The sequence below is a fragment of the Carlito syrichta genome, unplaced genomic scaffold (genome assembly GCF_000164805.1).
Source record: "Carlito syrichta isolate Samal-C Ts95f unplaced genomic scaffold, Tarsius_syrichta-2.0.1 Scaffold316501, whole genome shotgun sequence".
NCBI lineage: Eukaryota > Metazoa > Chordata > Mammalia > Primates > Tarsiidae > Carlito > Carlito syrichta.
The window spans coordinates 745,356-759,241 of NW_007260597.1; the positions used below are offsets into that span (position 1 = coordinate 745,356).

At 35.7% G+C, this 13,886-nt stretch overlaps 1 protein-coding gene across 1 annotated transcript in view; it reads left to right on the forward strand.

Moving 5' to 3' along the window:
* CNTN3 (contactin 3) overlaps positions 1-13,886 on the forward strand; it is a 262,835-nt gene that overhangs the window by 151,970 nt on the left and 96,979 nt on the right. Inside the window, exons 5-7 of the mRNA XM_021707315.1 lie at positions 8,574-8,777; positions 9,846-9,948; positions 10,459-10,643. Coding sequence (XP_021562990.1) covers positions 8,574-8,777; positions 9,846-9,948; positions 10,459-10,643 — 492 coding nt within the window. The remainder of the gene's footprint in view (positions 1-8,573; positions 8,778-9,845; positions 9,949-10,458; positions 10,644-13,886) is intronic.

Below are 13,886 nucleotides of genomic sequence, written 5' to 3' on the forward strand. Positions count from 1 at the left end.
AGGTCAATCAAATTATAATTGGCTCCAATTAGCACTCCCATGAGCTATAGGATTCTTTACCTTCTCTTGGACTGCACTTAAAAAGAAAATGTTATTTACTGTCACTGAAGGCATAAAAGACACTTACTATTCAGTATAAGTGATAAAGAAAATGCAAGTATGGCAGCAGGACTTTGGCATAAATTTGAGAACTGCACACCAAAATGCACATTGTATCAAGCGTGGCAATGTACAAAATGTGCTATTACAATGCACTTTCTTTTAGCTGCACAAGCAAGTCTTGGCAGTGAAAACTCTAGTTGTCGGCAGCGTTTTGGTTTTGAGCTAATCTTATGATTGCTTTCTGACATTTTCAGGGTCTCTGAACAATTTTGAAGAAGTACATTTTGATAATAAAAATGAGGAAACAGAAAAGAGATGCATTATATTTGCAGAGTCTTTTCTATCCCAAGTGCTAGTACTGCCATTTTGGGGTTCTTTTCCTGATCCCTTCAATGTACGAACAAGTCTCAGTATGAGCTCAATACAAGGGTTTACAGGAACTGCAAGTTGAGACAGATATAAGGAATTAATTGTCAAGACTTCATAAAGTTTCACAATAATTGTCTAGGTCTCATTTTCTGCTATGAAAATTTAAACCCCTTTCTTTAACAATGCCATGCTTTTATAGCAACCTGGCCAGAGAAAATAGGTCAATAAATGCCTTGCCAGTGTGGTTGCTAGTTCTCTTCAGTTATTCCAAGACATTTCTGGACATCCTGTTTCAAGTGTCATTGAATTTGGCCCCAACTTTGCACCTCTTTACCTTGAGATCTTCTTGCACCAAGGTGGGAAGGCTGAGGCTGGCTCATCAAAACAACTTGAACTGAGGTTGGGAGAAGGGATGTTCACTTTTAAGAACACAAAATGCAGGGCTGGGCGTGGTGGCTCATGCCTATATTCCCAGAACTTTGGGAGGCCGAGGTGAGAGGATTGCCTGAGACCACAGGTTTGAGACCAACCTGGGCAAATTGATGAGAACTCACCTCTATAATGAATCAAAAAATTAGCTGGGTATGGTGGTGCATGCCTGTAGTTCCAGCTACTTGGAAGGCTGAGGCGGAAGGATCACCTGAGCCCAACAGGTCGAGGCTGTGGTAGCCATGAGTGTGCCACTGCACTCCAGCTTGGGTGACAGAGTGAGATTCCAACTAAAAAAAAAAATTTTTTTTTAAAGAATACAAAATGCTTGCAAAGATACAAAATAACTTCTAGAGGTGCACTTCACATTTTTGTATGAACAAATATGGAGGAAAGCACTTAACTTGAGCACCAGAAGAACATTGCTCTGTCAGTAACAGCAGCCAGGGTACCAGGAAAGAGACGGGAGCTCGTGTCAGAAAAGAAGTTTCCCTAGCAGGAGCTTTAAAAATCAAAACAAAGGGTGGCAACAACTTATAGAGTCAAAGTGTGATGGAAGGTACAGGTACCCACTGAAAACACTACAGTTTCTAAAAGAAAATGGCAGAACCAAAAATAGTGGAATAGCATATCAAGAAATAGTGTTGTCTCTTAGAAGCTTCTGTTACACAGTGCAGATGGCTCATATATATTCACTAAAGGCAGCAGCTAAGACAAGGGAGAACAGGAAATGTGGAATATCCATGTTTTAGAGGACTATCCCTAAGCTTTGTGAAGTTTCATGTGTGAGTTAGAACATCATGATAGCCACACAAAGAAAACAGAAGTAAAAATAAAATAAGAAAGTTAAGGGATGCCAACTTTTAACATAGTCTGTAGATAACACTGACCTAGGGTAGGACTCAGCAAACTTTTTCTTAGAAGGTCAGATGAATATTTTAAACTTTATGGACCATATGTCCTCTGTTGCAGCTACTGAACTCTGCTCTTGCAGCATGAAAGCAGTCTCAAAGGATAGGAGTTAAATTGCTGTGATTACATTCCCAGATATTTAGTTAGCAAAGCCAGCAAGCCATAGTTTGCTAGCCTTTGACCTAGAACAAGCCCTAAAGTATAAAAGGAGAAAGGAAATATCACTCCCAGATCGTTGTTCTAATTTTAGGACCCTCAAAAGTCAGTTAGTATTCTAAATCAAGTGGATTAGGTAGTCATTTAAAGTCTCACCAAGAAAATCTATTTATATGTAATAATATTTCCCCCAAAGCAGCAACTTACAAAACAGCTTTTGTTTTACAAAACAGAAATGTTAGACATGCTGATAGATGTCATTTGCTTTGTGGTACAGACTTCTCAGTCCTAACCATTGACCATTTATTCTTTGAACCTTAAACTCTCTTCAATTTTCTGCATTGTTGTAGATCATTGAATATGTAATGCATCTCAGACCTTAGCCAAAGTGGTGTCACCTGTAAGCACCAGGGCTACATGTCTTCCTGACTGTATGAATCAGTGATTAAAAAAAAAAATCTTGAATGACATCAAGGAAACTTTCAAACACTTTTAAATATGTCATGCTTTAAAGTAGGTCAGACTTCCCAGTTGGCATCACAGAAAATGGCCCAAGTTACTTTTACAATTTTGCGTAACTGCAATTTTGTTTGACAGAATTTCTTCTAGAAAATGACTGTACAAAGGATTAAATCTTGTTCATAATAGAATTTTACAAGGGAACTAGAAATAAACCCTCAAACGTCAGTAGTATGTGTATTAATGTATCTCCAGGTAAACACTAGAGTAACATATTTCATGTTAAATTGACTGGTCTTATACTTAAGTGACCTGGGAAGGAATGTGGCTAGAAGGAGGATGTCATTCATCACATATTGCTTTTTAGAAAGCAGAATTTCAGGACTTCATTTTTTAAATTTATGGTTGTGTTTGGTTAAACTTCTTGGCTCTCTAATAAAAAATATTTCATATTCCTAATATTCAAGTGCATTGTTAATAGAAAGCCCCCTGGCCAAGTCGTTTTGCCATAATGGATTTGTGATTTACACAAGAGGTTGTGAAAGGTTTTGTAAAATCTAGCTTGTTGGAGTATATAAAACTATCGTTTTTATTACAGCTTTTTATTTATCATAGTGCATGAAATGATCTCGAAAAATCTCCAGTGCATGCTGATTTGATGTATAGTTTACTTTGCATTATGCAATTAACATTTATTGCAAACACAGACTTTTATGATAAGTAAACTCTGTTGGTATTGTAGCAGATATTTTTTACTTTATTCAGAATGCAATAAATCACATAATTCTCAAATTTTTCCATTAAAGTGATATATATAAAAACACAGTTATGCTGGCAATAAATGAAAAGTCAGTGTAGATCTTCTCTCTAAGACATAAAAGTTATGTTTCGTTCCATCTCGTCTGTAAACAGAGGTAGGTGTCACAAATTTCTCGCATACTTCTCATGACAGCAGAAACTATATTAAATGCAGATTTGATTTCTTCCCATAAGTCTTTAAGGGTCTGAATTTTTGTTAAAATAGTTATGAATTCACTTGTTTCAGGCTTGTGGTAGTTTGATATCTCTTTTTAAATATCCAACTATTAGACTGATCTTATAATCAAATTATAGAAAATCTGGCTATTCTTTTGGCTTTCCAAATTCAAACTTTCTTCCTTTGTTTTAAATCTCTGGTCATTTGTTTTTCTTCAGAAATTCTAGCTAAAGCAGTTAGCACTATACCTGGCACATAATAAAGACTAAAAGCATTGTTAGCTATTATCATTTGTTTTCATTTCCTGTTGCTACTATTAACAAATTACTACACACTTAGTGGTGTAGAACAACACACATTTATTGCCTTGCTACTCTGTAGATCAGAAGTCCAACACGGGTCTCATTGGACTAACATCAAGGTGTCAGGTGTTGGCAGTGCTGTATTTCTTTCTGAAGGCATTGGAGGAGAGTCCATTTCCTTGCCTTTTGCAGCGTCTAGAGTCTGCCCACATTTCTTGGCTCTTGGTCACCAGCAAGCAATCACATCATCATTCAGCTGTCTGCTTTCATGGTCACATCCCCTTCTCTGACTCTTTTGTCTCCCCCTTTTCCTTAAAAGGACCCTGGTAATTGCATTGGGCCCAGGCTGATGGTCAACTTAATCACCTCTGCATAGTCCAATTGCCATGTGTATTGCTCCCCTATTGCTGCTGTAATAAGTTACTGCAAACTTAGGGTCTTATAACACAGATTTATGCTCTTACTATTACGGAAATTCAAAGTTCAAAGTCAGTTTCACTTGACCAAAAATCAAGATATCGGCAGGCCTACATTTCTTATGGAGGCTCAAGGGGATAATCTGTTTCCTTCTCTTTTCTGGCTTCTAGAGGCCGCCTGCATTCCTTGACTCGTGGCCTCTTCATCTTCAAACCAAGACCATAGCATTTTGAAATAATTTTCTCTGCCACCCCTACTTGTCATTGCATTTCGTTTTCCCATACTGTGACCCTTTTGCCTCTTTTTTTATGAGGACTCTTTGATAACATTAGACCCATCTGGATAATCCAAGATAATCTTCCCATCACATGCTCTTTAATTTAATTGTATCTGCAAAGTCCCTGAAAATATTAAGTAATATATTTTCATGTTTCAGGGATCCGAATGTAGACTTCTTCTGAGTACAGTTATTCCGCCTACCATACGTACCATTATCGGGCCAAGACTCTCTTTTAAGTATACATTGGAATATTCAGCTACTCATTGAACATCTACTTCTAGGTTCTCTGCTCAGGCCTCAAGATCTGTTTTTATTATAACCTCTTCCAACCCTAAAGTGACTCTTCTTCCTACTTTTCCTGTTTCTTAGATATTTATCTCAGCTCAGAACCTTAGAGTTAGTTTTTCTGTATTGTTAGTCAAGGATCTTTATTCTCTTGATTTTCTGAGGATATGTTTAGAAGTGGTGGAGAAAGACCACTGTGTTATTCAATTACATCTTATTTCAGTAGTTAGGCCATATTGTTAGACTTTTAATTTAAAATTATACACACTGTACATTTGAAATTAGAAGGAGATTTTATGAAGTCTCTTTAAAATGGTTTTTTATTATAAAGTATAGAGAATATATTTTCTCTGCAATCTTATGAGGAGCACATACACACTTTTGTGTTGAGTAACTGTTCAAGAATGTAAGCCCATTGTAATTCAGAGGATATTAGTAGACCAGTTTGATAATAGACTTCTAAATTTGCCTAAATTACACTAATTCCTAAAAGAAGAATGCAGGAGTCCCAACTCCTATAAAATAGCAGCTTCTCTTGTTTCCAAATTATATATGAGGGTTGGAGGCTTCTGCTCAGCACCTTAACCCAAGAAATGAGGGTTTCATCAATAGTGAAATTTTTTTCTTCTTTCTTCATTGGGATCTCAAAGTAGCCTTACACTGTTTTTCTCTGGGGTTCTGATTTTCCTTCACTTGTCTAAAGGGCAGGTACTGAGAATCAATCAGGAGTCATTTTACATATTTGAAGATTCTGGTAGTGAAGTGAGGGGATCTGTCTTGATGGAAATTGGAAAGAGGGACAGTTATCCCTAGGAAGGGAGGTCCACGAAAATGGACATTTCCTCTGGATCCAAGGGACAGGGTCATTTTAAATACAAAGAGAGTCTGCTGTTCCATTTTAGCAACCCAGTGTGTTAGTTCAAGCTCTCTGAGAAACAGACATCAAAATGTGATTAGAGAATCAGACTTGTAAAAAAATTACTGGGGAAGGGTGTATGAAGGATAAAGAATAAGAAACAGAAATAGAGAGACCCTCAGACTATGATTCACATCCTATATCTGTGAACAAAGAGAAGGGAGAGACCTTTAAACAGGAACAATGTCAGGCTGCAGCACAGCTCTGAGATACTGTGGCTGTTGTGATAGGGATTCTCCAAGCCAAAGTTGCCTGTTAGAGAAATCCCTTACGGGGGAGAGATGACCCAGTATTAACACTCCCGTCTAATTCAGTTAGCTAGGAGCAGCTCAGGGAAGCGTGGCTACAGTGCTCATGGGGTAGCAGGTAGAGACCATCAGAATCAACAGTATTCTATGCAGTAGGTTCTCTTGAAGTGAAAACTACAAGGATACCTCCAAGTCTACCATAGTCTGTACCTTGATTCATACATATCTATTTCTTCATGCTCATTTTGAAAGCAGCCTTAAAATGGTTTTAATTTTTACTTCCTTCCCTTCTAACAGTCAGTCAGTTACTATGTCATATAGGCAAAGCCATCACAATACCTCTAGGACAATATAATAATACTTTAAGTATTAATATTAACTTTAGAATTAAAAGAAATATTATAAATGGAGTCATACAAATATTATTTTGTGTTGAACATTTTCAATAAAAATTGCATTTGTGATATTCCAAGTGTTGCATGGAGTTATTGTTCATATATTCTCCTTGCTTTTTATAATATTCTCTTGCATGTATTTACCAGATTTTGTATTTTCTGGCTCTAAATTAGAGTTCTTTCTATCAACCATTCTCATTTGTGTATAAACTATTTTAATATGATTGACTTCTTCTTCCTAATGCCCAGCTAAGGCCTACTATATTGGGAACAGTAGAAATCTGGCTGAATAAAAGGGAGAGGGACAACCTTGTTAATTTTATGTATAGAACACTTTGGAAAGCAGAATAAGATTGCTTTGTCTCCTTTGAAGTTGAGTGAGGTTGTGTGGCTGGGGAATGTCAGAGTGAGACTGGGTGCTGAAGAGCAATAGGAAGACCCCAAAGGGTTATTGCTAAAACAGCTATCAGTTGTAACAGCTGCAGAACCAATACAACCTACTTTACTAGCATTGTCTTCCTCTGTGGTGTATTTAGTACTTTGGCAAGATGAAAGCACCATCAGGATAGACATGAAGCTAACTTTGGAGTGGATGTTTGAGATGCATTTTTTTCCCCAACAATCTGACAAACGACTTTAGATTTCACAATCTATCACGACTGATTGGAATTTCATGAAACACTCTCTATGGCTATGATAGCATGATTTAAAGATCAGCATGATGTTAAAATCAATGTTTCTAATGTCTGTACAACTCGCAATTGGCTTGCTAATCTTTGGAAACACCAAGCATTGGCATTTGCATTGTGAATGGGAATTGGTCTTCATGTTTTCTTTCCACCAGGTATTTAGCATGCCCTCTCCCCTGCGGGCCTTTTTCTGTGTTCTTCACTTCACCTGGAGTGCTTTTATCCCTGCTTGTCTGAGTGTTCTCCTGTCCTTTAAGTCCTGCTCTTTAGTCATGAAAGAATGTCACTTGTCCTTCCTCTGAAACCCATGACTACTCTCATCCAGCTCTTCACATTACCTCATTGTTTTTTGTATATTGACTTTCTGTTTCCTTTATCAAACAGAAAGACCATTCACCACTGAAACTGTGCCTTAAATATATTCGAGTTTATTATTCATTACATTTATTTTGATTCTGTATGTCTCCGTTCTTTTTAAAAAGCATTACAGAATGAATCAATGCCATAAGGCTAATGCAATTGTAACAGAAAATAGGACCAAGGAAAATAGGCCAATAAGCCAACCTCAGTAGCTGTGCTTGAATGTCAACTCTGAACAATCTGGGCATTCACAACAAAGCAACATAATATTATTTAGCCCTCATTATCACAAAGGAGAAGAACAATAGTTTCTTTGGAGAAAGTTGGTTTACCTTGGCCCTAAAGTTCAAGAAGACTTTCATGTTGGACTTCGACATAAGAGCTAGTCAGTAGCATAATTTTATCCTTAACTAATGCAATAAATGTTTGCTGAGAGACCTACTCAGTGTCTTTGAATGTTTTGTTTTTCTAATTTGAGGGGGAAGTAGGTGAAATAAAAACTAACATAACTTGTTTACCAAATGGTAAGAGGACAAACGAGTAAATAGATTTTTATATACTGAGTGATAATTACTTTTGTTGAAATAAGCTAAGAGTTGCTCTGTAACATCAACTCAGAGGAGGAAGATTCAGGAAGATTTTTCTAAGGTGATTTCTGATGTTGAAACCAAGCTTTGAAAACCATTTGGAAGTTGTCTCTAAAAATGAGGTTTTGTGTTGGAAGGGGAGAAAGCAAAAGAGAGGACAGGGATAAAGGAAGTTGTATACCCTGGGAGCACATGTGCAAACACCCAAGGGCTAGACAGAGCATGGACATTCTCAGATGCTAAGGCTTTGACCGGGGCTTACTCCTGAAGGGCCTCACATTCCAGTTAAGCAATTTTGCATTATTCCTGAGAGGTTAAAGAGTTATGGAAAGTTTGATGTCAGGAATTGACATAATTAAATTGGTAATTCTGAAAGATCATAATGTTTTCATGCAGGATGGAGATACAATTTAAAAAGGAGCAAGACCAGAGCCAGAGGGGATTGTTAGGAGGTGTCTGGAGCACAGAGATATCATGACAGTAATAATATCGCTCCCACAAGAATGCTAATCAACAGTGTCCTTCATAATAATAAAGGATGAACACAGTATCATTCCACATAACTGCTTCTTCATGACCTACAACAAAAACACTCGGCGCCACTTTCAAGTAAAGGTGATTTTGTGTAGATCTAATATACTATGGAACACTTTCTTTAACAATGGATTTCTCTTTTCAACAATTTTATTAGAACTATCATATGCCTGGATCTTCAATGAATATCCATCATTTGTTGAAGAAGATAGTCGGAGATTTGTCTCTCAAGAGACAGGACATCTCTACATATCTAAGGTGGAGCCTTCTGACGTAGGAAATTATACATGTGTGGTGACAAGTATGGTGACAAATGCCAGAGTCTTGGGCTCGCCAACTCCTTTGGTGCTACGTTCTGATGGTATGGAATGTTTTAGAATGTAATTCTGGGTAGAAATGGTCCTGTGAGTACAGGCAAACAAATAGGAAAAAATAAAAAGTATGTCTTAAAGAATTGTCACTTCTATTTTTTGTCACAGATATTTATGAGTACAATTATGAAAATTATTCCATAAACCATAGGTCCTTATACATAATCTTTATCCAGACCCAGCTTCACAATTTGCAGGGATTAGTGTGAAATGAAAATGAGCAGCCCCTTGTTCAGAAATCATTAAGAATTTTAAGACAGTGACAGCAGTGTGTCAAACCCAGCATGGGACTCTGAGCCTGGGGCTCAGATTGCATTCCCATGTAGTCACCTGTCCTGACTTTTGCCAGTTTGACGTTTTTAAAGCTCTGGATATTTTGTTGTAGGCTAAAAGCATCACTCGGAAAATCATTAAAGAAAAAATCTGTTTCATCAACACCTTGATGACTGTTTAAGGGGGGTCTTTGAGCTGCAGAGGAGGCAGATTTGCAAGCCTGGATAGTTGACCCACTTACACAAAGCCGTATCTGATACAGCATAATGTCATGACCACAGAAGTACTGAAGCACTTTTTTCCAGTCAGTTGTAATTGAATTTGACCTTTCCCATTTATTAAGTCACTGTGTCGTAACTCTAGGGAGCCATTTAATAAGTTTAAGATTGGTATCTATGCTACCAGGATACCATTAAGCAAATTCCCTGCCATAACTTTTGTTCTTTAGGAAATTTCAGGAAGTAATAATACATTATATATTTCAGTTTGACTAGAAATGCCCAAATGGAATACAGAATTTCAAAAGCCTCCTATTTTATGTAATGTAAAAGGCATGGTGGTTTTCTTGGAACTGCTCTGTAAGTGGTAACTTATGAATCAGCAAAAATCCAAAGTTTTTAAATGTTTATTAATATTGCATGTTTGACCCAAATTAGTGCTAGTGATTAATTTAAATCATTAGGGCAACTCCTTTAAAATGGAGCAAAAGAAAGTTTTATTTAAGAAAAATGGGGCAATTCCAAAGGAAATGTCGGAACTGTTAACTTTGTATTGTGGATTTATAGGTGTGATGGGTGAATATGAACCTAAAATAGAAGTTCAGTTTCCAGAAACTCTTCCAGCAGCTAAAGGTTCAACTGTGAAATTGGAATGTTTTGCCCTTGGAAAGTAAGTTTTATAACATTTACTCCTATGTGCTGAAATATTAGGTTGCTATAAGAAAAACAGGGTGGTTTTTGACAGACTTTTCTCCTTTCTTTATTTTCTAAAATTTACTTTCATCTTGAGGCAAAGGAAAAATAAAATTTAGGGAAAATGCACATATAAAATTTAGTTTGTAACCTTATTTAAAGACAATTTGGAGAAAATGACTGTGCCTATTTAATTTTATGAACTAAATTGGTGGTTTTCTTTTCTTGCTCATCTGTTATAATCTAATACAGTGGGGCTGTATTTGCCTTTTTATCTAAAGCGTGAATTGACTCAAGAAAAATGCACAGTTTAGTTTATTAAAATATTAACACAAAAATTAAATCTTTGCAGCCGGTTTATATAATCAACCACTGGAAATGGTTTTCTCCATTTAAAAACCTTAGCTTTTTTGCTTTATCTTAACAAAAAACTTTATTTTTCTTAAGTCCAAAAGGCTTCCAGACAACTTGACAATTCTCTTCTTAGTCCCATACCTCAGATTAATTGGAGAAGAAGTGATGGACTGCCATTTTCCAGCAAAATTAAATTAAGGAAGTTCAATGGTGTGCTTGAAATCCCCAACTTCCAACAGGAAGACGCGGGTTCCTATGAATGCATTGCTGAGAATTCACGAGGAAAAAATGTTGCCAGAGGGCGTCTCACTTACTACGGTGAGCATATACTTTGGATAAATTGGAATTTTAGTTTTTACTTTATCATCTATAAAATGATTGTTGTTGTTGAGGGGTAAGAGATTCTAGCCGAATCCCAATGTATAATTTGTCTGTTATACTTTTTTTTCAACATTTAAAATGTGATGATAAATATTTATCATAGGAAGAACAAAAAATATTTGCAATGAAACTGGAGACTCAAGATATTCGTTTTGCATTTTAAAATGATTTAGATGATAATGAGATATTTAGTATTTTTTCCTAAGAATAACCTTTCACATACTTAAGCACATTTTCTATCTGTCCTTTCCTCTAGAAAGGGTGGTTTTTATCTTCACTAAGGAAAAAAACGGCTACTGGGTAAAAGTGTAGTTACTGTATTAGACAAACCACATAAACTCAGGCTCTTGTTTAGTTCTTCAGTGTTATTCTACCACTTCCAATAATGTATCTGTACTCTGCTGCCTTTAATTTGTAATCACATTTATTTGATGTATGGCTCAATTTGGATAAGGAAAGAATAATAACGTTACATTTATTTAGAGTCTATTTGTAAGAAAATTAGATTTTCTTATTTTTTCAAAATTTGTTTTCAAATCACTTTCATTTAAAAAAAGAACTAGGTTTTTGATTTTAAAAACATGATTTAGAAACAATAAACATATAATTTTACAAAATGTACCATCTGTAAAATATAGAGAGATGTAAGCTCAGTGACTATATATTTGCAGTTTAATCATTAGAAACTTTGTAAAACTAGTGGGAATTGACCCATTTTGTGAAAGGCAATTTGCATTATATCCTATTATTTCATAAACTAGAAATTGAAACATTGTATAATACATACTTGCATAGCATTCATACATGTTGCAGGGGAAAGAGAATATTTACAAAGACAAGTATTAAATTTATAAGTCATATTATGACCAACTGAAAAAATGAAACCTGCAGGTGCTTTGCTTCTGACAAGATTAGTACTTGTTAACGTTATTTTAGAGTCTGTCGGGAACAAAATGGAGTCATGACTTATTAGCGTGAGCTATTCTATTTTGTAAATCTCCCGTCTTGTTACAAGATTAGTTTAGAATATAAGCACAGAATATACCCAGGTATCAAGGTCTAATGGATGGTAGGATGACATGGAACGGGGAGAGGGGCAAGCACTTAACTCATGAGGCTGTACTGCTCTGAGCCCTTCACAAAACAAATAACCTTTTCTCATATCATAGCTGATTTTCTTCCTTCTGAACAACTGCTCCCTGATCCAGGATAAGAAGTGACCACCATGGGAAAACACAGGATTTTCCAAATACCTTAATATTTCCGTAGAAGTGTTTTTAGCTTTGTGTAACAGCGGTCCTGCTTAGATACTAAATAATTATATGCTTCATATGAAGAGAAATTCAAAGCTAAATTGTTAATTCAAATACCTTATCATCAGGCCCCAGCTTAGTATCTCTGTGATTTTTTTTTTTGGTCCTTGTCTATTTTTTTCCCCCTTTTTCTGTATGTTTCCATCATGATCACAAAATGACTGCCAGCAGCGAATAGCACATCAATTCTTGCCCATAGTTTCTTTCTCCAAAATATCTAGCAATCCCCTCCTCAAATCTCACTGGCTACATGTTCATTCTTAAACCAATCACTGACAAAGGAGAAATAGGATTAGACAATTTAAGAGCCTCAGTTTGGAAGAGAGAATAAGGTCAAGTTTCTCTAGATTTTATGGACATGAAGTGATGAAAAAGAGAAAAACTGCCGGAAAAATTGGGGTTATTTTAGGGATAAAGAAAAGAGGAAATGATGCACAATAGAAAATCAACAGTATCTGCCATATTTAGTAAAATGGGTAGACTGTTCCTTTAGTCCATTATGTAGCTAAGAAATAAATTAGATGTTAATGACATAAAGCTTTTCATGAAAATTGCCTTACAATTCCAGCTTAAGATTAATATATTCAGTAAATGCCATGTAGTTCCCTGGTTATCTGCTGTAATATTTCATGTGAAAAGTAGTCTGATAGAACATTTAGATATTCTATGAGGGAATGGGGGGGAATCATGATTGATATGGCAGTTATAATTTCAGGATTGGTTTAATCCAGCAAATTATCCTCCCTTGGAGAAGGGAGAATATTAGTATGGGGGAAGCCCAGGAGAATTTTTGCTAGAAACTCAACTCTAACAAAGACTCATCTGTGAGTCTGTTCACAGTCATATTCTATCTCAGACTGATCATTTCTGAAAGAAGAAAATGTATTTTAATACAAAGTAGAAAGAAGTGAATTGATACTGAACTATGCTTCCTACTGGGCAAGTAGTTTATGTGTGTGTATGTGTGTGTGTGTGTGTGTGTGTGTATGATAAAACTTAGACCTGTGCATTTTCTGTAAAAGCTAAATAACCATAGTTTCATTTCAATTTCATTTATAAAAAAAGCAATTTTATGAGATAGAAAGGGAAAGACAAATCTTCCCATGGTTACAATTAAATGGAAACAGATAAACTGTTTCTCCATATGGAGGATGCAAATGTGAATCCCACAGTACATATCACATGCATAATGCAATGTGAAACCAGTAAGACATCTCACCTCCCAGTTTTGGATCTAAAATGCAAGCTGAGACTTGGCTGAATATACTGTGTATATTGAGTGACTTTCATTGTAAGTGGTATGATGCTTTCATCTGTAAAAAGAATTTTCCAGATACCTTCTAAAACATAAGTTGAAAATGATAAATCCACTTGATCCAACTTATTTGCATACATAATTTAAAGTTGCATCAGTTACTTCTTTTTCTGGTAAAAGAAAAATCATATGATTCAAGTTGAACCAATTTATTTTTTTCTGCTTTCATTTTAATTCACTCAGAGGTTCATAAGATACTCACTGGTTTGTATTTAATTAAGAGGTTATTTCTTACTTGAAGGAAATATTAGTTCCTCAGCTATACAAGTTTCTCTTCTATGGATGTTAATTTTTAGTTTATAATTAAGAACAATACATGCTGTCATTCACTTAAGTTGTCATCAACCGCAATCTCATGATTCAAAAATAAACATAGAAAAGAAAATTACTCTTGTGTACCTACATTGCTATAGACTAAATAGACATCTGAAGAATATAATACAGTTCCCAGAATTTTGAAAATAGAGAAAGTATAATGAATTTGGCTTAGGAAATGACAGATTTCAACATCCATCTTCAAGTCTAGCAATGTTTCATACATCCACTTAGTAA